The sequence below is a fragment of the Citrus sinensis genome, chromosome 5, assembly GCF_022201045.2.
Source record: "Citrus sinensis cultivar Valencia sweet orange chromosome 5, DVS_A1.0, whole genome shotgun sequence".
Taxonomy (NCBI): Eukaryota; Viridiplantae; Streptophyta; class Magnoliopsida; order Sapindales; family Rutaceae; genus Citrus; species Citrus sinensis.
The window spans coordinates 33,247,336-33,270,868 of record NC_068560.1 but is presented as its reverse complement, the minus strand read 5'-3'; the positions used below and the strand labels follow the sequence as shown (position 1 = coordinate 33,270,868).

Below are 23,533 nucleotides of genomic sequence, written 5' to 3'. Positions count from 1 at the left end.
TATGGCAAGCAAATTTCCAAGTGGCTGATGGAATATCTCAAATCATCACCATTTGTTTTCTGCGCATTTTGATACGTCTATGACTCTCTATGGAATGTGTGAATTGCGCATGGAACAAAAGATTGTGACCAAAAAGATTGGAATGCAATGAATGAGCGACTTGGCGATTGCGAAATCTCAGCAGGCATTGTCAGGTTACATAATAGTTGTTAACAAAATCATTTCTAAATTTCAGTTCAAATTTATAGTCACTCTCACACTCTTTATGTCAAACCATGACTTATGAGCTTATACAAAATATTAATCATTATCATCATTATTTGGTATTCCTTATCCAAATTATGGTGGTGTGATGAAATGATCAGTCGATGATTCACTGGATATTTTAGATTTCAGAAACGTCATTTGTCTATAAAATGAAAGTTAGTGAACGTGGACTTTTTGTGCAGAATCTGACAACATGATTGCAGCCCGCCCAGCGCATGCCCTTGGCAAGGTAAAACTCCAGAGATATTGGAATCATTCGATGAAACTAAAATACATCGGCATCTTGGTTTTCTCTTAAATTAGCACCGAGGAATGTGAGAATCTTTGATAGATCAAGGACTTCACATATCAAAACAACAACTTGGTGGAGATTAATTTAAGTTTTGATAGCCACTTGGGCTTTGGTCCAGTGGTGAACCACTACTCTCAAAGTTAAGCAGTATTATGAGGATAGTGGTTCGAATCTCCATACATAGATTCAACCTTCCTCAATTAAGCAAAAAATTATATGGAGTTAATTTGTAAATTTTTCTCTCTTGCGAAATGTGAGTGGAGTAGAGACATCTCTCGTCTGTGAGGGTCATATGTTTGAGTATATACTTCATAAAATTAATGTAATAATTTAAGTGCTAATTATATATCTGATTGTAAATATCACTAATAGAAGTTGTAAATATTTGTGTAATACAATAATCGTCTGTGAGGGTCATATGTCGCGAGTGTAATATCTGCTGTAATAAAAGTTATAAATATATGTGTAAAATAGTAATTTAATACGTGATCAGTATTCAAAAAAAAAAAATTGAAGTTTTGATGCGAAACCCATCCCAAAATATTATTATTGTATGCTGCCTTTACAATGTGAACTGAGAGATTCCACTGAATATTTTATTACATACTTACAGTCATTACAGCCAAAATTCATGCAATTATTCCAAAAATTGAAGGACACTAAAAAAACTAAATTAATAATAAGAATAATTAATTATGTCTGAACTAAGATTTTTATTATTATACGTAATTCCATGACAGTTATATATAGAAAGTAGCAGCTAAGTTAGAACCTCCCTGGGGTATTAGCTAACACAGCCGGCCAATGACAGGCAATAAATTGCCATTTCAGTTTAATAAAGATGAATTATAATATGATTCAAGCATTCCATGAAATCAAGCAGTGGATTCAAATTGACAAGTTGACTCTAATGGTCCATTATCATCCTTTATTATTATTTAATCACTTCGAATGTTCTTTCTTTATCTATTTTCTGGTATTTCTTTTATAATAATGTAAAGGGAAAACGTTTAGAAAAAATGCAATATGATGACAAGTGCCAAACTCCCAATTCATGCAGGGCATTTGTGTCAAATTTGTTGATTAAGGACTTATGGTTAATTAGGTACGATTGAGGGGGGGGGGGGGGGGGGGGGAAGGTTAATTTCATTGGATTCCCTTCATTTATTGACAAATTTCGACGTGCATTCAAGTTTATTGTAAGTCTACACTACACCCCCAGACCGTTGATTAGTTCTCCAATTCAAACGGCATGTCGACTGTTGTCGATCATTAAAAGTTCACTTTTGCTCTGATATGTCAAATGTCACAGTGAACAAAAATATGAAAATAACCTAAAAAAACATATAAGAAAAATGTTGATAGTTCTCAAATTAATTATGAAATAATATATTTTATTTTTTTTCCCCTTTCGCTCCTCCCTTCTTTCTTTCTTCCCCATGAGTAAATTTGAAACGTTAAAAATTTCAGGGGCTTCTTATAATTTTTCACTCCCTGCGCAATTAATTTTGATAGCAAATGGACTAACGACATGGGGGGGGGGGGTGGAATATAGAACTATATAATATGCACTGATTGATGGTTATCCCACGATTTGTCCACAGTTTTTGACGGCTGATTAGTGTTGAGATGCTTGATTTTAAAAGATTAGAGAGGGGGGAAAAAAAGGTGACAAATGATAGAATGTGACAGAGCCAAGGCGTGGATCATCCAACTGTAAAATATATGGTAATACTAAGAGAGGCTCAGAGGCATGGATCTTGTCACGTTTCTTTTAATATAAAATAAAATTTTAGTGGGTGTTTTTATTATAATTAGAGTATTTTCATGGCATGGACATTGGAGAACACCGTGACTCGATTGACGTAACTTTTCATGTTTCTTAATCCATGAAAATGTAAAATATATCAATTGGTGCTCGAAAATTGTCACCACATCACATCCTTTCCAAATCAATGGCTTTTGGCTTCACCAACTAATAATGGTTTTGGAGGTCAAATTAAGATTTCGCATCTTAGCTCAATTAAACAATTATTGTTATTATTATCTTTTCTGTTTCTTTTTCTATTTATGTTTCTCTCTATTTGAAGTAGGACTTTATTTATAATTATACAGAGAAGAGTAATAATGATTAATATATAATAAAAAGTTATGTTGAAGAGTGAAGATAATTAATAAATGGGTGTGGTTATTTGCACTATAAACTTTACTTTGGACATATAATGAAATTATTTAAATGGACATAATTAAAAAAAAAAAGGAACAATTTCCTTTTCTTTTCTTTTTTTGAATGTGTTATGACATTTAAGATCATACGTTTAATCTTGTTGTCTTGGGATGTGGCTAGCAATGACATCTCCCAAATAAATGTTTGGTGAAAGTTCTATCAACCTCCTGCGTAAACTGCAAGAGCGTTTTATATAATTGCTCTTCTTTTGCTAATTAAAAGCTATATTATACAAAATGAAGAAGACTTGATTTTTCTTCTTATGTGCGGTTTGCCAGACAATGAAGATGATGATAATAAAAATTAAGAATCTAATTTTTAATAATATAAAACTACTTTTTTATTTAGTTTTTCCATCAATGGCAGTTATGAATACTCATTATTTTATATCTATTACACATATTAAAAGATCAATCTAAAGTGCATCAACAAGCATGTCTTAGGAAGAATATTGATTGAAGTTGGTGTTGAAAACATTTTATTTACCCGTAAATAATTAATTAAATTAAAAGACATGCGTGATTAAAATTAGGGTAATATTGGAAATATTAGAGTGTTTAGAGTAAAAATTAATTTTTTTAAAAAATTTGAATAATGGGTGTTTTGAGAAAATGAGTATTTTTAGTAATCTTTTTCAGTGCAAATAGCCTCACCCTTAATAAATTAAAGTAATTTTTTTTTTCTGAAATCTGAATGGTTTGAATATAAAGGTCCAAATGACAATTTTTTTTAATATTTAAATATAAGTGATATCTTGTTTGTTTTAATAAGGGCCCATTTGAGAGACTCAAAAGTGAATTTTAAAAGTTAAAAGCTAATATTCGTGCTTGGTTGAATTTTTTACAAATCATATTTAGTAAAATCATCCCATCTTACAATAGATTTTAAAAAATAAAGAACGAGTAGCTTTTCAAAATTTAATTTTAAGAACCAGTTTTATATTTAATATTATTCCAATATATCCTCACATAAATTACAAAATCTAAAATTATCCTTGTTAATTAGGAAATAAAATCTTTAAATTTAAATGTATTATTATTACGGCCAATTATATTGAGATACCAATATCAAAAATAAAATTGATAATATAAAAATATTTATTTAGGATCAGTTTGGTAATGTTGTAACTTTTAAAATAATTATTATTAGCTGTTCTATAAAAATAATCAATTGTACGTAAAATTTAGTTTTAAAGGTGTTGTAAATTTTAAAAGCAATTGTATGTGTTTGGTAAATTTTACTATAAAACTGTTATAAAAATGTAAATAACTAAATTGAATACAATGTTTAATAATGTTTATCTCTTTAAAGTGAATGATTTGATTTCGTAATTAATAAAGATGGTTTGGATTTTTATAATGTAGGGAAAATATCCACTGTCCACCCGTTTTTTTCAACTTTTTCAAAAATACACAATTTTTTTTTTGCTTGAATCCACCTGAAGTTATATTTTTTTTACTTGTCCACTTTTGTTTGGAGACCGTTAAGAAAACTAACAGAATATTGTGTAAATGACTTTTTTACCTTCAAATGTAAAAGATAAATTATCCACCAACCACCTGTTTTTTTGTATTGTGTAAAAAATACACAATTCTTTTTTTTTTTAATGAACTCCACTTAAAGTTATATTGTTTTACACTTGTCCACCACTGTATCGTTATGAAATGATAATTTTACTTTATGATGTCAGCAAAGTTCTAACGGTGTTATAACGAAAGTGGACCAATGAAAAAAATGTTAACTTTAGGTGGAGCGCTGCAAAAAAAAAAGAAGGAAAGAAAAAGATTTGTATATTTTTGAAAAACGGTGAAAAAACAGATAGACGGTGGATAATTTCCCTATAATGTATATGAGGATATATATGAAATTATATTATGTATAAAACTAATTTTCAAAATCAAAATTTGAAAAACTACTCCTTTGCTTTTCAAAATTAATTGCAACATGGGATGATTTTGCCAAAAGTGATTTGTAAAAAATTCAACCAAATATCAAAATTAGCTTTTAACTTTTAAAAACCACTTTTGAGCCTCCCAAAAGCAATTACAACCGCTCCTATTTATCAATTATTATATCCAAATGTTTAATAAATTTTATCAAATATTTAACTATTCTCTTCATAACTGGTTATTTCCACAATATAACTAACAATAATTATTTTAAAAGATACAATATTACTAAACTGGCTCTAAATAAAAAATATTTTAAATATATTTATTTGGCATTTATGTCTTTATAAGTCAAAATGAATTAAAGGATTAGGTTTTATAATTTATGGAATAAATGTATTTAATAGATACATTTTTGAGATATAATATTTACATTTCATTCAAATATTTTTCAATTCACATAAAAGTTTATTTTTTCTATTTAGATTTAAATGTTTAAAAATCAAACATAAATTATAAGAAAACAAACAAATAAATTTAAAATATGTATAAAATTAATAAAATTTGAAACTTCAAATTTTTAACGAACAAACTCTACTTATTACATATAAATTTAGACAATCTTGCGAATCATAAGTTAACTTTTTAATATAACAGAAAAGCTTTTACACATACAGTATCTGTAGCCACTTAGGCAATTATGCACCAATAGGACACTATCTTTAATTTCTACCTAACAAAGACAAGCTGCATGAATGAAGTGGTTTGATTACGTGGATGATAACCACTTAATGTGGAATAAAACATCAGGAAGGGTAATTTTTAAAAACCTCCCCTGAGGTTTGGGCTTGTTGCAAGTAGATGGCGAGAATTGATTTATTTGTAAAAAATCCCCTATCGTCAGTTAAGTTTAACATTGACCGTTAGTTGACCGTGCAAAGACAATATTACCCTTAACAATAGTTTATAAACGAAAATAACTAAAAAAAAACCAAAATTATTAGCTATTTTACACTTTTTAAATTATTGATATTTTCTTAAAGTTCTTATAAAAAATTAAAATTAAAAAAATTAAAAAATCCTCTTTAAATTATTGATATTTCCTTAAAATTTCTACAAGAAAGATAAAATTAAAAATTTAAAAATGAAATAGTCATAATCTTTACCTATGATATTGTAAACTTTTAGAATTGACAAGGATAAAATTGTCAAAAAATAGGATTTGTGCTTTTTGCACCAATAATTTTGGTTTTTTTTAGTTATTTTCGTTTACAAACTATTGTTAAGGGTAATATTGTCTTTGCACGGTCAACTAACGGTCAATGTTAAACTTAACTGACGGTAGGGGGTTTTTTACAAATAAATTAATTCTCGCCATCTACTTGCAACAAGCCCAAACCTCAGGGGAGGTTTTTAAAAATTACCCCATCAGGAATTGCTAACTTTGTTTTTGGTAATTTTATATTACAATATTTTTTTAAGAGTAGGGCTACACATCCCAATTTTTTTATCCCAAAAAATTATCCTAAATGATGTGTCATTAATTGAGTGGTTGATAATCTTTTACAAAATCCAAGTAAATTAATTGTATTATCTCATCAACCACTCAATTAATGACACATCATTTGAGATAACTTTTTAGGATAAAAAATTTAAGATATGTAGCATTACTTTTTTTTTTTAATTAAACTATTGATTTATTTTATTTTTTTAAAAGACAAAAGACTGCGACCTGTGGCAATGACACTGATTCCGAAACGAGAAAGAGATGGACTGGTAAGCTGTCATGGAGCCAAACAAATGGCAGCTTCGGGCCAAAGCACTATAAATAGCTAGAGTCACTTGAGTCTCTTATAACTCACAAGCTAAGTGTCAATCTGAAACTATCAACGACATGGGAAGCAAGCAGCAGCAGGTGATGACAACTGACGCCGTCGCTCTTCCACAGTCGTGGGGCAGCGGCAGCAACCGCATAGCAGCTATGAATGTGCAAGGAAGAACCCCATCACCCAATATCAATACCAGCAAAGACTTTGGTCATCATCCAGACGACCCAAATTATAAGGTTTAATTTTAATTTCTCTACCCCGCTGGAAAATATTTGTTTTGTTTCTGTAATTTAGTTCAATATTTTATTCTTCTTTTCTATTTTTTCTTTTTTTTTTTGTGAACAGAAACCTGGATGGAGGAGGTTTCTCTCATTTGTTGGCCCTGGTTTTCTTGTTTCATTGGCTTATCTTGATCCTGGCAACCGTAAGCCAAATTCTTTCTTTCGTTTGTTCGCGTTTTTGTTTCTGTACTTTGTGTGGTGACTTTGAATTGCTATTTGTGTAATGTAACAGTGGAAACTGACTTGCAAGCTGGTGCTAATCACCGATATGAGGTATAATTAGTATTTAATTACAACCAAAAATAAAATTTAGATTAAAAAAAAAAAAGAATGCAAGAAAGAAATTAAAACTTAACTCTAAGCTGTGACTTTGTAATGTAATTTTGTTGCTTAATCTTTTCAGCTGCTGTGGGTGGTTCTCATCGGACTGATCTTTGCTCTCATCATTCAGTCCCTTGCAGCAAATCTTGGTGTTAGCACGGGTGAGTCCAAACTAACATACTATCTGAGAATGGAAAATAAAAATTATTATTATTTTAACTAACATACATATATTTTTCTGATTGCTTTAATCTCTCAGGGAAACATCTATCTGAATTATGCAAAGCCGAGTACCCAATAATTGTCAAGTATTGCTTGTGGTTGCTTGCAGAAATTGCTGTCATAGCTGCTGATATACCAGAAGGCATTTTCTCAATCATCTTTTTGAACATCTTGCTTCGGTACATGCATGCCCCTTCAACAATTTAACAAAAATTTTCATGTTTGATGTTTTATTGGTTCAGTAATTGGGACAGCCTTTGCACTGAATATACTGTTCAATATCCCAGTATGGGTTGGAGTTCTTCTGACGGGTGGCAGCACTCTCTTGCTTCTTGGCCTGCAGAAATATGGGGTAACGTTATCTTGTATCAAATTTAATATATGTTTCAGTTCATGACAGAACTATAATCAAAGTTTAATTATGTGAAAAGGATATTTTATTTAGATAATTATATATGTAGCTGATCCGTGTAAAGCCAGTACTCGTCATCATCTATATATACGTTTTTCGAACTCTCAGCACAGATGTTGAGTTATTCGTCAATTGCTTTTGTCTCCATTTGCATGTTTAGTTTGGTCTTACTCACCTTTCGACAGGTTCTTTTGTTTTTTTTTTTTAATATTATGTATTTAATTTCATAAAAATAAATATTGTGTATTATTATTTGTTATTATTTTTCCAATTGACATTATTTTAATATCTACAATAATTGGAAGATTGAATTGTCTGTATGCAAAACTTACTCAATTTGTTAACTTTTCGTAAAAATAGAATAATAAATGTCAACATTTTCGATTAGCAATTTACACAAAATGCGTCACTTCTCCTTTGACTCTTATTTTATTTTATTTTCTGGGAATTTTCTTTACACACATGACACATCCTCTTAAAATCGTTACGCCACATGCAGCGCCTTAAAATCTGTACACGTTTCAAAATATTTAGAGGAAATTTTATCTTTTTCGTGCAATTGAATTTTTTTTTGTTCTTGGCAAGGCGTTTAATAAAAAATATTTTTTTGACGACTTGAGAAATTCTCTGTTGTTTACTAAAATCAATAGTTCAGTTCAAATGTTTGTTGTATCCACCATGCTCGTTAATCACAATTTTGTTTGAAATTAAATGAAAAGGTTTATAGATATTCGTTTAAAGATTGAATACTCATAACATTAATTAAGTGGCATAAAAGGGGGATTATATTAACTTAAATTTTTAACTTTAAACTTTGACATAGATTCTCATCCATTGATATCATGCAAATCAATTGTAAATGTGTTGACAGCGTGAGATTCATCATTAATGGATGATAATTTGTGTTAAAATTTAAGTAAAAAAAATTAAATTAAACTAGCCTCATGACTCCCAATTATGTAATTAAATAAGTTTATAACTTTGATAATGATGATGATGATGATGAAGAATTTTCTAATTAGGAATCTATGGTCATATTAAAGTCAATGATGAATTAGAAGATAAAAAAATACCAAGGTTTCAGTATAGTGTATTTTATCATGTAATACATTATGATAAATTCCTTATCGGAAGCTCACTATATTATATTATATTACTATATTATATGATTTTATTATATAGAGGTGCGTATCTCGTGCGTCACCATACATGCACACGTTGAACATCTGTTTTAATTATGGAAGGAATTGGGCAGGTGAGGAAGCTGGAAATGCTGATAACAGTGCTTGTATTCATAATGGCTGCTTGTTTCTTTGGAGAAATGAGTTATGTAAAGCCCCCTGCAGCTGATGTGCTCAAGGGGATGTTTGTCCCCAAGCTCAGCGGCCAAGGAGCTACCGGCGATGCCATTGCCCTTTTGGGTGCCCTCGTCATGCCGTATGATCCATCACAAATATATACCTCATTATATATCTATATATATAACGTAACACTTTTATCAATAAGTTAAAAACTGTTTTTTAACATGCAGGCATAATCTTTTTCTCCATTCAGCTCTTGTGCTTTCTCGAAAAGTGCCCAATTCTGTCCGAGGCATAAATGTAAGCTAGTTGTAACATTAACAACACAGAATAAGTATACATAAAGTTTCAGCAGCCTGCAGGATATGTATGATCTGTTTGGTGTGCTTAATTAATTAGCTATTTTTTGTTCTTAATTTTTACAGGATGCATGTCGATTTTTTCTTATAGAGAGCGGGTTGGCCTTGTTGGTAGCATTTTTGATCAATGTAGCAGTTATCTCAGTTTCAGGCACTGTTTGCTCAGCCGCAAATTTGTCGTACGATAACAAGCATCAATGCAGCGATATCACACTTAACTCGGCTTCTTTCCTCCTGCAGGTCCAAAGTTACATCAGTTTGAATATAACTAACAGTTGATGAAAGCGTTAATCCTCACGAAAAACATATGATTTTCTTCTGCAGAATGTGTTGGGTAAATCAAGCAAAATCGTTTACGCCATCGCTCTACTGGCCTCAGGGCAGAGCTCCACCATCACAGGCACTTATGCAGGCCAATATATCATGCAGGTATTTTAGATAAATAACAACAAACATTTTTTTTGTGTGTGTGTGTGTATAGAGAGAGAGAGAGAGAGAGAGAGAGAGAGAGAGAGAGTTCTTTGATTAAATTACTCGTGCGTTTTGTGAATTTTAGGGTTTCTTGGAGCTGAAGATGAGAAAATGGCTGAGAAACCTAATGACAAGGTGCATTGCCATTACACCAAGTCTTGTTGTCTCCATTATTGGTGGATCACAAGGAGCAGGCAGACTAATCATCATTGCATCGGTTAGAAATATTATTATTATCTTATTATTTACTACATTAGCTTACTTAGTTAAATTATTGTAGTATATATAACACATGATGTAGTATGGATTTTGTTTGCAGATGATACTGTCATTTGAGCTGCCATTTGCCCTGATCCCACTTCTTAAATTCAGTAGCAGTGCCACAAAGATGGGACCCCATAAGAACTCAATTTATGTAAGATTGGTTATTGTTTTCGAATTGTTTACTTAGAGTCAACCACCAGACGCCTATCAAACTCTATCATGGCCACAGGTTCGATGCAAGGCTCGTGCCATGCTGGGCCTTGATAGAAATTATTTCACCCGACATCAGTTTAATTTTTACACATGAAAATTCAGGGCTACGTCTATATATATAAACCGTGTCAGATTATAATGAAACAACATTGTATAATTGATATTTAATGTCATATTTGACTGCAGATCATTGTGATATCATGGATTTTGGGGCTGGGAATCATCGGCATCAACATCTATTACCTCAGCACAGGCTTCGTCGATTGGCTAATTCACAACAGCCTTCCTAAAGTCGGAAATGTGTTCATTGGAATCATAGTGTTTCCCTTGATGGCCGTCTATATGATTGCGGTCATCTATCTTACTTTCAGAAAAGACACTGTTGTAACATTTATTGATCCTACAAAAGACGATCCCGCTGCCCAAACCCGCATGGAAACCGGGCTTGGTAACCCCAATGCGACAGAATTGGACAGGGTACATTACAGAGAGGATCTGGCTGATATTCCATTACCAGAATAAATAATTAAAATTTTAATTTAAATCTTGTATCTTGTATCGAAAAACTTTTCAGAGTTAAAATTAAGTTTCAAAGAAGGGTCTTCAGTGTTTTGAATTTAGGCCAGTTCGGGGTTGGTAATATATAAATATGAGCAGGATTAACTTAATTACCACAAGGCAAAGGAGGGTAATGTTATTGTGCATTGCGCCCACTTTTTATTTTTTTTAGTGCGGACATGTTTTTAAACTGTGTATTATAATAAAGTTAGTATTCTATACATTATAAAATCGTGTGGTTTAATAATATCTCTACACTGACTTTATCAAACTATATGATTTAATAGCGTGTGTGCATTAAAAAAAAAGTCATATTAGAGAAAGATTGGTGCTCTCACTTGTAAGTTTATTTATTCAGTTGAGCTTATGTTACAATTAATTATAATAGTGAAAATAATTAAAATTCTCGTATTGAAGTGTGTGCCAAAGTAAAGAGTACGTTAATAGGTAAGATTACAATATAAGGATCTTACAATATAAGGATCCGCATACATTCTACATCTAAATATAAGATACAACTTTAAGCTGACCAGAGCATGTATGTTTCGTTTATTCATCTTTATGTTCGTCCAAATCTAATAAAGTTTTACCACTTACATACAAATGGAGTTAAAATTATCCCTCTTATTATTTTTTTTTTTTGGTGCAAAAGCAAATGACAAATGGGTGAAAAAGTCTTATACCTTCTAAGTAAATGAACTAATATTAAATGTTATCTCACCCGCCAGCAGTTTCTAGCTATTGCAACTCACCCGTGGCTAATATTAAGATTAGAAGGGGAAAGAGAGAGAGATTTAAGGCGAATAATTTAGCTCAATCATCATTTTTGAACCTGCAACTTAACCTTAAACTAATCTATCCACGCCACTTCCATTGCCCAACTAAAAATTTCTCGTAATTTTATTGTCGTCACTCTTGATGTGTTTGTTTATTTGCATAAATAATAAAATATACTATGCCAAGCAATTCATAGTATCCACTACACAAATCTCCCCTTCATGTTTTTCAACTTCCCTTAATATATTTCTGTCACTAATTAGGAATCAACCTTCTTCTCTTATGTGTTTGCAGAAAACCAAAAACCTGTTGAGTAATAATGATACTGTTTTCTAGTTGAAAAATGGAGAAGGTGGGGTCATACTCAATCGGATTATGAAATCAATACTTAATCTTTTTTTTTTTATAATGCCAAAATGTTTTAGTTAGCAGCAAAGGTGACGCAATTAATTTGAAGATCAAAATTAGTGATATCTGTTTGTAGCAATGTTTGTGAGGCATCAACGTTTTGTAGTAATGTTGAAACCTTTCATGTTCAGCCGCCTCAACCAGTTCCTTGTTGCAAATCTTATCTTGGTATTTATTGCTTTATGTTATGTACCATAAACAATGGGTGTATTGTGTGTATTCGACTTTGATAGAGAGTACAAAATTTCGAAGACTTAATCGGTGATGTTTATCACTTTGCGTTTAGGGATATCATATTCTCAAAATTTCGTGACAGCAAAAGTGGTATTGGCAATTTAATTGTGAGGAATAATAGAGCAGATCTTACAACGATTGCCATTTTAGATGGCGTTACATTTGCAGGCCCTTCAATTTGTCACTTCACATAGTAAGTTAAGACAGAGAGATATGAATATCTTTGTTGAGTATTACCTTTCAAAACATCGGATCAATGTCTAAGGTTTACCTTAACACAATCGTACAACAGCTAATTGTTGAAAAAGTGTTCATTCCGATCAATGTCTTTCTCCAAATTGTCATCTAACTAACCGCTAGCATGAGACACTGTTATGACATTTATTATTGATTAAAGGGTAAGTTTTAGATCTCGCGAATTGATTATTTTTAAATTATCTCTTTAATTTTTAAAACCTCAAAGATACCCCCAAAACCTATTATCTTTCCATTTATTTTAATAATTAAAAGGGTAAAATAGTATTTGTATAATTCCAAACAGTTAATTAACTGAAAGAAGTCAAATCTTTCTTCTTCTTTTTTTTAATATATTTATTCTTACATAAACCATCACTGCTTACTTGTATTTTGGAGGACAAAACTGTACTTTTAACATAAATTAAATTAACTTTTAAAAAATTAAAATTATCAAGGTTCACTACATACTATTCATTCATTTTCATCTAATAAATCACTTTCTTACCATTCATTCATTCACCTTCATTTAGTGTACCTCATTTCCTTTTGCAAACAAGTACAACACAATTGCACTATAGTTTTCCGTTTCTCAAATCAACATATATCACTTATCTCATCTTATTTTCATAATAGCTAATAATACCCCAACACTATAGTCTCATAGTATTATCTTTATTTTTAAATATAATTTTATTCATATTTTTTATAATTAAATAAATTATATAAATGAAATTAAAGAAAAAAATTTAAGTATTTAAATTAAAAAATATATATAAGTTTCAGTATGAATGAAAAAATTAATAATAAGATATAATTCATATACTTTTTATGTTTTTAAACATCTTTCATTATAATAAATATATATTTTATATTCTCAAAATAAAATATCAAGCAAATGATCATCTATACTTCTTTTCCTTTAAACTTTTTATGTTAGTAGGGTTATTGGCTGTCATGAAAATAATAGGAAATAACTTGTATATATTAATTTCAGTATGAAAAAATTAACTCTCTCTTTACAATAACCCAATCAATTTTGAAGTCAGAATTCTAAATTTAAATACTCTGAACAACTATCAACTACAGTTGCATAGCATTATTAAGAAAATTTCAAGAACTCAAAAGCATCCAAACCCATGGCGGTCACGAAGCCATCGAAACTAAACCTTGGTCGCACGCAGCCATGCCAACCAACTGAAATCATGGGACAAACTACAGGTATTTCAATTAGGGTTTAGAAGGTCTCTCTCTTTTCTTTTCTTTTCTTTTTTTTTTGTTGTGGGGGGGGGGGGGGGGACTACCTAGTTTCAAGACATTGTTTGGCCCAATAACTAATCTTATGCATCTCATGCAAAGGAAGTGTAATAAGAAGTTAGAATGACATATTTATTGGACATTCTACGCTAAAATAATCCATTTTACAAAATTAACATTTCATTTTCCGGTGCAAGAATTCATTATCAGATCCAAACACCACCTCAGTCGTGTGCTGTTACAAGACCTACAAACTACCCAGAGAAACTTCTATACCGATCTAAAGTAAAACACTTCCCTGGCTCATTCCAGAAAGTAAGCAATGATCCTATTGAATTGTATTAAAGGAGTCTGAGTACCTGCTTTAACCAAGACCCGAACTAGTTCCCGACGCAGACCTGATCATCGGATGATTCAAAGTAGGTTGGGGACCCCCTCGAGCGTTAAACATGACATTCGAAGGTGCTGAAGATGATGCTTGTAAAGATGTTAGAGGCATCCTCTGCCCCAACGGAAACATCTGTTGGGGCCTAAACTGCATGTGGGGATGGGCTGGTTGGTTGGCGCTGTAACCTGGAATGCTTGGTTGCGAAGATGAGGCTGACATCACTTGTGGCCGATTGTTGCCAATGTTATTGTTAACCATGGAAGGCGCAACAACAGGTAGATTCATTTGTGAAGGGACTCCACCAGGTCCCAACCGAGTTGATACTATGCGGGTCCGCTCGGTGGCAAACCTCTGCCTTGCCTTCTCTACTTGTTCACATTCTCTCATTAGCAAGGTTTCCACTTCTGCAAACTGCTTCAGCTTCAGCTCCAATCTTTTCAACTGTGTCGATAAATAAATGTTGCAGCAGTGAAATGGTAAGAGAGAGTTCAATTTTTTCTCAATGATGATCTTAAAACTTCATTAGAAACAGAAATTTTTCTCAAGAGTTGATGCATCAAGTGAAAAATTCAACACTTATGCAAGAATTCACGCAGGACAGATGCCATTGAATCAAGAGAAACAATTACCGGCAGTTTATCATATTCCAAATAAAGGAAGCAATTAAAAAGAATCTTAGTTCGAGATGAATGAACATTTGTCACATATTCCACCCAACTGGCATGTCATCACTCAAATATGTCCGAATAAATCCGGAGCAACTATATCAGTCGACCTATGGGACAATCAAAACAAGGGTCTGGAGTGCAACAGCATCTAGTCTTAGTACTCTATTAAAAACTCCAGTTTCCTTAACAATTACAAGTCAAATGGCTGCATCTAAAAGCCAACAGAGACAACTTGACTTGACAGAAAGTCAGAAACTTGATCTTAATCTTTTGGGTGTTCCATCGAAGCCATCATGGGTTTTCCAGATATACAGAATGTAGAACAAATTTTACCCTGCTTTACTGGTTCAGTTAATCTAGTTACTTGAATAGAATTATGAGACAGCAAATCCAATGTTGTTGCAGAAATATATTGAAGCAATAAACAAGGAACCCAGTGAGCTAATTTTCTGTACAGGACTGTTACTGGGTTTGATAAATGACTTTTTTGGGCACAATTCAAATATTCGGTGCAACTAAACTTCAGCAGAAGCTCCATACAAATTTTGCTGCCTAGCTGTGTCTATGACTCCAAGCCAGTCTAATGGAACAAAATCAGCTAAAACATGTTATTCAAAACCATGTGTTCAGAATTTCAAAAAGATAAATAAATTTTTTTCCAAATTTAGGAGACATGACTGAATATGTTCTATTTACACTATCAGAAATCAACACAAGTGATCAACAGAAATCAGGTTTAACACATGATCACCTATAACTAACAGACAAGTAATGCACACAGCACACATGTATGTATACATGTAAAAGAGCCCATACAATCCCTAAGGTAGAATAGTATAAAAATTAGGAGAATAAAATTGACTTTCATTTGAATAGAATTGAAGACTTGAACTAGGGAAAAAAAAATATTACCTGATGATTTATGATATTAGCAGATAGCCTCTGAATTTCTCGTTCTTCATGATCAGCAAACAGTTTTGCTTTTGTTGCTGCAGCAGCAAGACCAGCTTTAGCAGCAGCTTTAACTTTTTCGGCAGATAATAGAGCAGCCTCAGCTCCATTTTGACCCCAAGGACCATGAACTCCGGAGTTCTCTTCTGAAGTTTAATCACAGAAGCATTAAAGTAAATTAATCAAAATGCAGGAAAGAGGAAAAAAATTTAGGGAATATGGAAAAATTAAAGATTACAGGCTTACAACATACCTTCTCTATTATGTACATTCTCTGAGTTCATCCTGCAGAGGTGAAATGAGTGGTTAATAATGTGCATAGAATTAAAAGATAAATACATGCAAGAAGCCTAGATTCTTCCCTGCCAGCTAAAATAATTGAAAATTTCCTCTGTTCTTCATGTGCTTCTTAACAATTCAAGTACTTCTTAACAATTGGAAGAAGTCATGTTGTGCACCTAAGAGCGAACAATACAAATGATCCCTTTTAATGACAAGCTCGGTCATTAAGACAACTAGAGAAAATTTGTATATGCTTTGTCTCATATGAGTCCGAAATGAAAAGATCCCTAAGAAATCATTCTGACACACTGGATGTAGCACAAATGGAGATATCCATTTTTGTCATTAACGACAAAAATGAGAAGGAAATAGACTAACCTATTACCATGTCCAGCACCTTCCATTTGTTTAGACAATGCTGCCAAGGATGCATGGGCACAAGCTGCAGCGACTCTTGGTCCGACAGCAGAAGCTAAAAAGGCAACCTAGAAATATAACACTGATTAATTTCAGAAAAACCACACAAGAAAAATCCTCTTATGATTTCAACTGTTCAATGAACTTGCATACAAATCAATTATAATTCAGAAAAATGGTGAACATGTACTTAATATCTGAGCCAATGGACATATACTGCCTAAGTCAGTTAACTGGTGGCATACAGTTGATTCACGAGGTTTAAAGTGAAAATAGCTATCAGGTGAGAACAGTGAGTTAAAACCTCAATTACAAAGAACAGTGAGTTTCTCATACATGAATCTTTGGCATTTGCTCTTAACTAATAATTTATTCAGAAATAGAAAACTATAATATTTGGAAATTCAACTCGAGAATTGTAAAGTCAATAGAAAGAATTTCAGAATCCTAATCATAAACCACTGCAGACCCCATAGACCAAGATAAAATGCAACAGAGGATCTCAAATTCGATAGTAAACCAATAAAGCATCATATAGCTCAAACATCAATAATTGAAATCACTACAGTCACCCACCAAGGCCATAACTGGATTCCCAGAATTTGAAAATGGGAGGCGGTTTTCCATATCAGCTTCTTGAAGGCCTGCTCCTGAGATAGTGCAGCAGAATGTAGACATGTGTTACATCTATACCATCATCATAATGATTGGAAAAAGTGTAAATACAAGCATTTAAGAAAACCTGGCAGATCGCCATTTACAGTTGAATGCAATCCTCCACGATCATCTCTACTTGATGAATTAGATGTCCTGGAAGTGTTGGGAACTTCGACATTTTCCAGTATGCCATCCTCCATGGGTAGACGGACGAAATGGAGGATACATTGTGCTTTTGACTTGGTACCAACATGCTCTGCAATTTCATTCCAATTATCATTATACATTTCTATACCCTCAAGCAGCAAAAATGTTTCTTGATCACTCCAAGTCTCTCCATCAATATCACCATATTCTCTTGCTGGATCAACCCTAATATAATCTAGGCTTGAATGACCAGTAACAAATCTTCCTTCATGGAAGCATTCAGGACATAGAAGTACATCAACCTGTTAAATGAGATACTTATCAGCTAGAGTAAAACCAGAATAGTAATTAAGACTAGCAACATTTTTGTAAAACCAAGGTTTACAAAGACAGTTCATAAAAGTCAATTTGGGTCTAAGTTACTGTAAGCAGCCTGCGAGCTTTAAGTTAGGCAGTGGCTTTGGCCCCTCAATAAAATGCAACCAAGAGAGTGACTTTCAAACCATTTAAGTAAACATATAATAAATTTTATGGCGTTACAGATAAAAACTTAATTTGAACAATTTCATTTAAGATTACACAATTTTGAATCAAAAACCTACTGCAAGTCAGAAAAAATTTCTTCAGTTTCAGAATTCTATGCAGATACAATGTTCATGCTGGTAGATAAACTGATGATAAGAATAAACAAATAAACAAATAAACAAAAGTAAGAGGAGAGAATCTGCCATCTACCTCCTTTTGTGACTGATAGTACACAGCAGGAATCGGCTGAGAACAATAATTGCAATGGTTTTCAGATAAACGCTCTCGGATGGTGTTGTCCAAGTCAAAGAAATCAGCACCACCACAAGATGATGAATACACATCAGCCACCTTGAGGCTACATTTAGGCTTGTCAAATTTAATCAAACTGTCAATGGACTTTAAGGCATCCGATGGAACACTAACCTCACCATTTGAATCCTCTCTCAAGTAGGACCCACGATTCCAAGGCTCAGGACTTTGTACAGCAGCACAATAATTGATAATCCCCCAGTGGTTCAGGAATCGAAAAATTCGAGTTAGATCTTCAGGGCTAACACCATCCACCAAACCCTGACAATCAGAAACGATAAGCCTTTTCTCTGGATTATCCATATATTTGGCCACAATATGGTTTCTACATTCCATGTACTTCTCTGGTGTATGATCTGGAGATTTCCCAGAGAAGAAATGTGGTACCACTTGTCTTTCAAGTCGATGCACTGTGTCTGGGGAAAACCAATCTGCTCATGCAAGAATAACACAAACCAAATAAAATTAAAAATAAAAGAAAAAATCATTATGATTTTATATTAATACATATATGTGTTGAAAAAAATCTACACAAGAAAATGCCAACCAAGATCTTTTTGGGGGTATTCAAATGGTGACAAAACTTAATCATAACATTACATATGAATTTATACCAAGTAATCCAAAAACCATCCAAACTTTAAATGCTTAACCCTGTTCAGATATTGGTTATGTTGACCTCAAAATTAGGAGATTGGAGGTCATTTGTAGTCACAGCTGGACAATGGCTTTCCATACTCATATAATCCTAAAAGTAGTTCCAGAAATTTTCTGGAACATAAAAATTTAGCATCCTCTTGGTTATAGTGACAACACTGCAGAAGTATCATACAACGGCAAGATTGGATTTCCATAACCAGTCAACACTCCCTGTAGCCAACGAGACTTGGACCATTCCAGCATACAGTAATGAGAAACACCCACAACCAAATTCATTATGAAAACAAAAGTAACCAAATTCCTTAAGCTAGCCAAGTTTTCGTATCCTTCAAATGTAAAGCTGAAAGGTATTGATTCTTACACTGTCACTGAACATATAAAGCAGCAAGTATCAGTCACTCCCTACAAAATTGAATTCAAAAAGAGACAATTGGGATAGAATTAGAACCTGAATGCATAGGAAGTACATGAACTCTACTTCCAAACCGCTTAACAACACCTTTTCCTTCCATAATTTGTGGCGGAGTAATCACACACGATGTATCGCTCCTCTCAGGATCCAACACCGCACTATCGGCCGGCACAGCGGACAACGCCTGCAGCTGCCCATACGAAATATTCTCCAACGCCACCGCCGAACTCCTCCCACTGGCGTCCCCGGCCAAATATGCCGCCTCAATGGCCACAATATCCATCACCGAGACGTGCGGCCGGTTCACCACGCGCTGAACCGCGGTAGGAAACTCGCATATGCGGGTCCCACCGTCGATCAAGACCTCGGTCTCGTTTGAGGCCGGATCCGGAGCCGTTGCGTGCTGGAAATCGTCTCCGTTGTCGCGGTGGTCCGCGTTAGAATTGTTATTGTGGTTATCCGTTTCGTTGTTGTCTTGTTCCTCGTCTTCGTCCTCTACGACGTCGTCTTCGTCGAGCTTGTTGAGTTGCTTTCGTGGCTCCCGCTTCCGCCTCTTCCATTTTCGAGTATCTGAAAGAATGAAATAACTAAATTAAAACTCAATCACAAAGAAGAATTAATAATTGGAGAGAGTGAGAGACTGTGAAGAGGGAGTGGAGGAGGATTTTGAATTATTGGGGGAAATTACCTGAATGGAAGGAAGGGGAGGCTGGCATTGAAAGAAATGGAAAAGCAAAGAGTGAAATGTGGGGTCTCTGATTGGTGGGAAAATTGGATCAAATGGAGGGCAATTCAAGAGAGAGAATAGGGCTCGCACTCGCTCGCTAATCGCTATCCCTCTCTCTGCTGCTTTGGCCTTGTTCGTGTTGTAGGCGTTTCGCTTTTTAGTCAGAGAAATTAGAAATTTGCGATTTTTTTTTTTTTTGAATTTCTCTTTTTTTATTTAATTATATATATATCTTGGGCGAGGAAATACGATATTGCACGCGCAAGATGGATCGCGGTTGGTGCGTGCGTCTCAGTCTCTGTGTTTCCTTGGCGCGTGTAAGATAAATGTCAGTTTTGGCGTGAATGAGGGTCCATAGGACATAACCGACATATGCCAGTCGGGGAAATGACTTCCCCTGATTTCTTACATTTTTTCAAATAATGTGGGTACCTTTTCCGTTTGTATCAAATGAGTCCACGACTCCAAATGCGTATTGAACTGACCCATTTCCTTTTTTTTTTTTTTTTTCTTTCAAATTTGCCCTATTTCGTGCTTTTACCCCTTGCTCTTCTTCTTGGAGAATTCGTTATGCACAGCCACACAGGTGAGATATTAATATAAGTATCTCATAAATATGTCTTAATGAAAATTCTGCTTATTATTTCACTCAATTTGATAGAATTTACCGGATTAGGGACCTGTTGACACGAATGGACAAACTATACGCTTTCTTGAGGAATCATGATAAAACAGAGAGGTACGGATGTTCTTACCCCTCATGAAAATCAAACTGCTATTTTATTCTTAATTCACTGGATTAATAACAATCCATTGCCAAAAAGAAAATCAATATACCTTATTCTTAATTTAGTTCAAACATTTTAAAAGATTGGTGAAATATATAGTTTTTAATTGCAAAAACGAATGGTAATGCTTTTCTTAACATTTTTATTTTCAAAGTTTATCGTTTAACTCTATTAAAAAAAATTAACATCTTAATAATTTAGCTTTACTGTAGTCTACTCTTTAGCAATTATAGTTTCTAAATCACAACCTTAATTTTTAAAATTCTATTTACAAGATAAAGTGAGTTTACTCGATAATTATGTGATAGATTTTTGACAAAGAATTGTAACATAATATGCAAATTACTATATGCTTATCTTTCAAACTGATTAAAAAAAAATTATAATGTTAGCAATATAACTAAAGTCTATCAAAATCTCATGTATCAAAATTCAGTACAACTGAAAAATACCGAAGAATTTTTCTACTGCCTTTGAAAAAAAAAAAAAGGTCTCTCCTACTAATGATTTTCTTTCAAGTATTTATTATGCATGAGATTAGTTTTTCAACATTTAAAATTACTAAACAATAAATATCAGTAAACCAAAAACAAAAACAAAAAACACAAAATCGGCCATCTCTCCCGTCCCCCACTCTCCATGTCCATGCGGGAGGGGGGAAGACTGAAAAAGAGAAGAATCAGGGACCCAATAATTGATCATGCAGTCACTGAAGAACTCCCCCTCCCCACTGAAAAGGCCAAGACTCACGCCGCAGCCGCCGCCAACTCCACCAAACCCGCAGACTCTCACCACCAATAAACCCTCAAAATGGACCCCACTCAACCTCACCCAATCAGAGCTCTCACTACCCCTCACCTTCCCGACCGGCCAAACCTTCCGCTGGAAACAAACGGGTCCTCTCCAATACACCGGCCCCGTTGGGCCCCATCTCATCTCCCTCAAGCACCTCCAAAACGGCGACGTTTGCTACCACATCCACACTTCCCCCTCAGAACCCGCCGCCAAATCGGCTCTCCTGGATTTTCTTAACATGGGTATTTCCCTGGGTGAGCTCTGGGAGGGATTTTCGGCTTCTGATTGCCGTTTTGCTGAGCTGGCCAAATATTTGGCGGGTGCCCGGGTTTTGAGGCAGGACCCGGTTGAGTGCTTGCTTCAGTTTCTCTGTTCTTCGAACAATAATATTGCGAGGATCACTAAAATGGTTGACTTTTTGGCGAGTTTGGGGAGTCATTTGGGTAAAGTCGAGGGTTTTGAGTTTCATGAGTTCCCGTCTTTGGAAAGATTATCATTAGTCTCAGAGGTCGAGCTTAGAAATGCTGGTTTTGGTTACAGGTCTGCTCCTCAGTCCTCACTTCTATTCAGTGTTAGACGCTCCTTTAAGCAGTTAAGCTAGCGTATAGAATCTGTATAACTGATGAATATTTATGTTTCTATAGCAAGATGACAGAGTGATGAATGTGCTGATCTTTTTTTTTTTTTTTGGTTGCTGCGTAAATAATGTTTGGAAAAACTTAATTTTTCTTGGAATTTTGACATTCCATATCACACCTGTTTTTAGGTGACATCTAACCTAGTAAGCAGAAACTTGATAAATGATTTTTGTCTATGCTGCGGGTGAGCAGGGCTAAATACATAACTGGCACTGTAGATGTTTTGCAATCAAAACATGGCGGAGGAGCAGAATGGCTTCTTTCTCTTCGTAAATTGGATCTCCAGGAGGCGATTGATGCTCTCTGTACTTTACCTGGAGTCGGTCCTAAAGTAGCAGCATGCATAGCTCTATTCTCTCTTGATCAGCATCATGCCATTCCTGTTGATACGCATGTCTGGAAGGTATTAACATCTTAGTGATTTGTTTGCCTAATTTTTGTTAAATTAGTATTGTTGGATTGGGTTCCCATGAGATGGTAACATATTGTGCTTGCATTAGCATTGAGTGAACTATCTGTCTGCATCTTTTTTTTTTTGGGGGGGGCTAATCATGTCATTCTGATGTGGAAATATTCTTCATTTTGGGGTTGTGCAAGATTGCTACAAGGTACCTCCTCCCCGAGCTTGCAGGTGCCCGTTTGACACCTAAGCTCTGTAGCCGTGTTGCAGAGGCTTTTGTGAGTAAATATGGAAAATATGCTGGCTGGGCACAAACTCTGCTTTTCATTGCTGAATTACCTTCACAGAAAGCTATCCTACCATCAGATTTTTGTGCTATGGAAGAGAATAAATCTGCTAAGACAAAGGAAAGATAAGCATGCAATGGTAGCTAAAGCATAATTAGAGTTACTGAACCTTTTCCAAGACAGGATATATCAGTTTTAGCCCTCTATCCATGCTGTCTCTCAAGATCACGGAGTTTGAAGCAATGGTTGCAGGGTGATGCCCAAACCAAATGGCTCCTTATGTTGCTTTTCAGCATATATGCTCAGCCCTTTTGGGTATCCTTCTTTAATTTCAAATTGTTGTGATAAAATATCTCCTTTCTCATTTCCTTCTGTCTTGCCACCTAAATAAGCTTGATTCATTGATATAGAGCTGAAATTATCAAGAATACTCTTTTTCTTTCTTCTTTTTACCTTAACAAATTAATTGCATGTTCTTTTTTCAACTATAAGTGTTTTCTTTTATTTTGTTTTCTTTTTTATTTTTTTCCCTTTCTCATTGTTGTAATAGAAGCATTACATTATGTTGTTCTTAGAGCTGGGCGTGCACAATCAGTGGTTTACTTTTTACCGTTGTTATCGATACAATGGTGTCTGGACTATTTATTGACTTTCTTTCATTCT

General features: G+C 33.9%; 3 protein-coding genes across 3 annotated transcripts; 2 read left to right on the top strand and 1 right to left on the bottom strand.

Annotated features, from left to right (window-relative positions):
• The first annotated feature begins 6,444 nt into the window (after window positions 1-6,444).
• Window positions 6,445-11,077, top strand: LOC102625328 (metal transporter Nramp5-like). The gene is made up of 13 exons (XM_006472963.3): window positions 6,445-6,740; window positions 6,850-6,928; window positions 7,018-7,058; window positions 7,189-7,267; window positions 7,366-7,470; window positions 7,571-7,680; window positions 8,996-9,177; window positions 9,272-9,341; window positions 9,467-9,640; window positions 9,725-9,829; window positions 9,957-10,088; window positions 10,191-10,286; window positions 10,535-11,077. Exons 1-13 carry the CDS (start codon window positions 6,570-6,572, stop codon window positions 10,868-10,870), a joined length of 1,680 nt encoding a protein of 559 aa, XP_006473026.2. The 5' UTR covers window positions 6,445-6,569; the 3' UTR covers window positions 10,871-11,077.
• Window positions 11,078-13,927: 2,850 nt separating this feature from the next.
• LOC102615206 (SWI/SNF complex subunit SWI3C) lies at window positions 13,928-20,148 on the bottom strand. The gene is made up of 9 exons (XM_006472755.4): window positions 19,924-20,148; window positions 19,272-19,805; window positions 18,062-18,594; window positions 17,265-17,628; window positions 17,099-17,172; window positions 16,484-16,590; window positions 16,077-16,108; window positions 15,785-15,969; window positions 13,928-14,645 (listed from the first exon to the last, which is right to left on the bottom strand). Exons 1-9 carry the CDS (start codon window positions 19,949-19,951, stop codon window positions 14,181-14,183), a joined length of 2,322 nt encoding a protein of 773 aa, XP_006472818.2. The 5' UTR covers window positions 19,952-20,148; the 3' UTR covers window positions 13,928-14,180.
• A 1,162-nt stretch (window positions 20,149-21,310) lies between these two features.
• On the top strand, window positions 21,311-23,355 carry LOC102614909 (N-glycosylase/DNA lyase OGG1). Its single transcript, XM_006472754.3, has 3 exons — window positions 21,311-22,085; window positions 22,376-22,586; window positions 22,781-23,355. Exons 1-3 carry the CDS (start codon window positions 21,451-21,453, stop codon window positions 22,997-22,999), a joined length of 1,065 nt encoding a protein of 354 aa, XP_006472817.2. The 5' UTR covers window positions 21,311-21,450; the 3' UTR covers window positions 23,000-23,355.
• The last annotated feature ends 178 nt before the right edge of the window (window positions 23,356-23,533 follow it).

Coding starts and splice junctions, on each gene's coding strand:
- LOC102615206 (XM_006472755.4), bottom strand. CDS start 19,951: ATGCCAGCCTCCCCTTCCTTCCATTCAG. Junction 15,970..16,076: donor GAATGTACATAATAGAGAAG/GTATGTTGTAAG, acceptor ATTAAACTTCAG/AAGAGAACTCCGGAGTTCAT. Junction 14,646..15,784: donor CTAATATCATAAATCATCAG/GTAATATTTTTT, acceptor TTATCGACACAG/TTGAAAAGATTGGAGCTGAA.
- LOC102625328 (XM_006472963.3), top strand. CDS start 6,570: ATGGGAAGCAAGCAGCAGCAGGTGATGACAACTGACGCCGTCGCTCTT. Junction 9,178..9,271: donor TTGGGTGCCCTCGTCATGCC/GTATGATCCATC, acceptor TTTAACATGCAG/GCATAATCTTTTTCTCCATT. Junction 9,641..9,724: donor CGGCTTCTTTCCTCCTGCAG/GTCCAAAGTTAC, acceptor TTTCTTCTGCAG/AATGTGTTGGGTAAATCAAG.
- LOC102614909 (XM_006472754.3), top strand. CDS start 21,451: ATGCAGTCACTGAAGAACTCCCCCTCCCCACTGAAAAGGCCAAGACTC. Junction 22,086..22,375: donor AATGCTGGTTTTGGTTACAG/GTCTGCTCCTCA, acceptor GCGGGTGAGCAG/GGCTAAATACATAACTGGCA. Junction 22,587..22,780: donor TTGATACGCATGTCTGGAAG/GTATTAACATCT, acceptor GGGTTGTGCAAG/ATTGCTACAAGGTACCTCCT.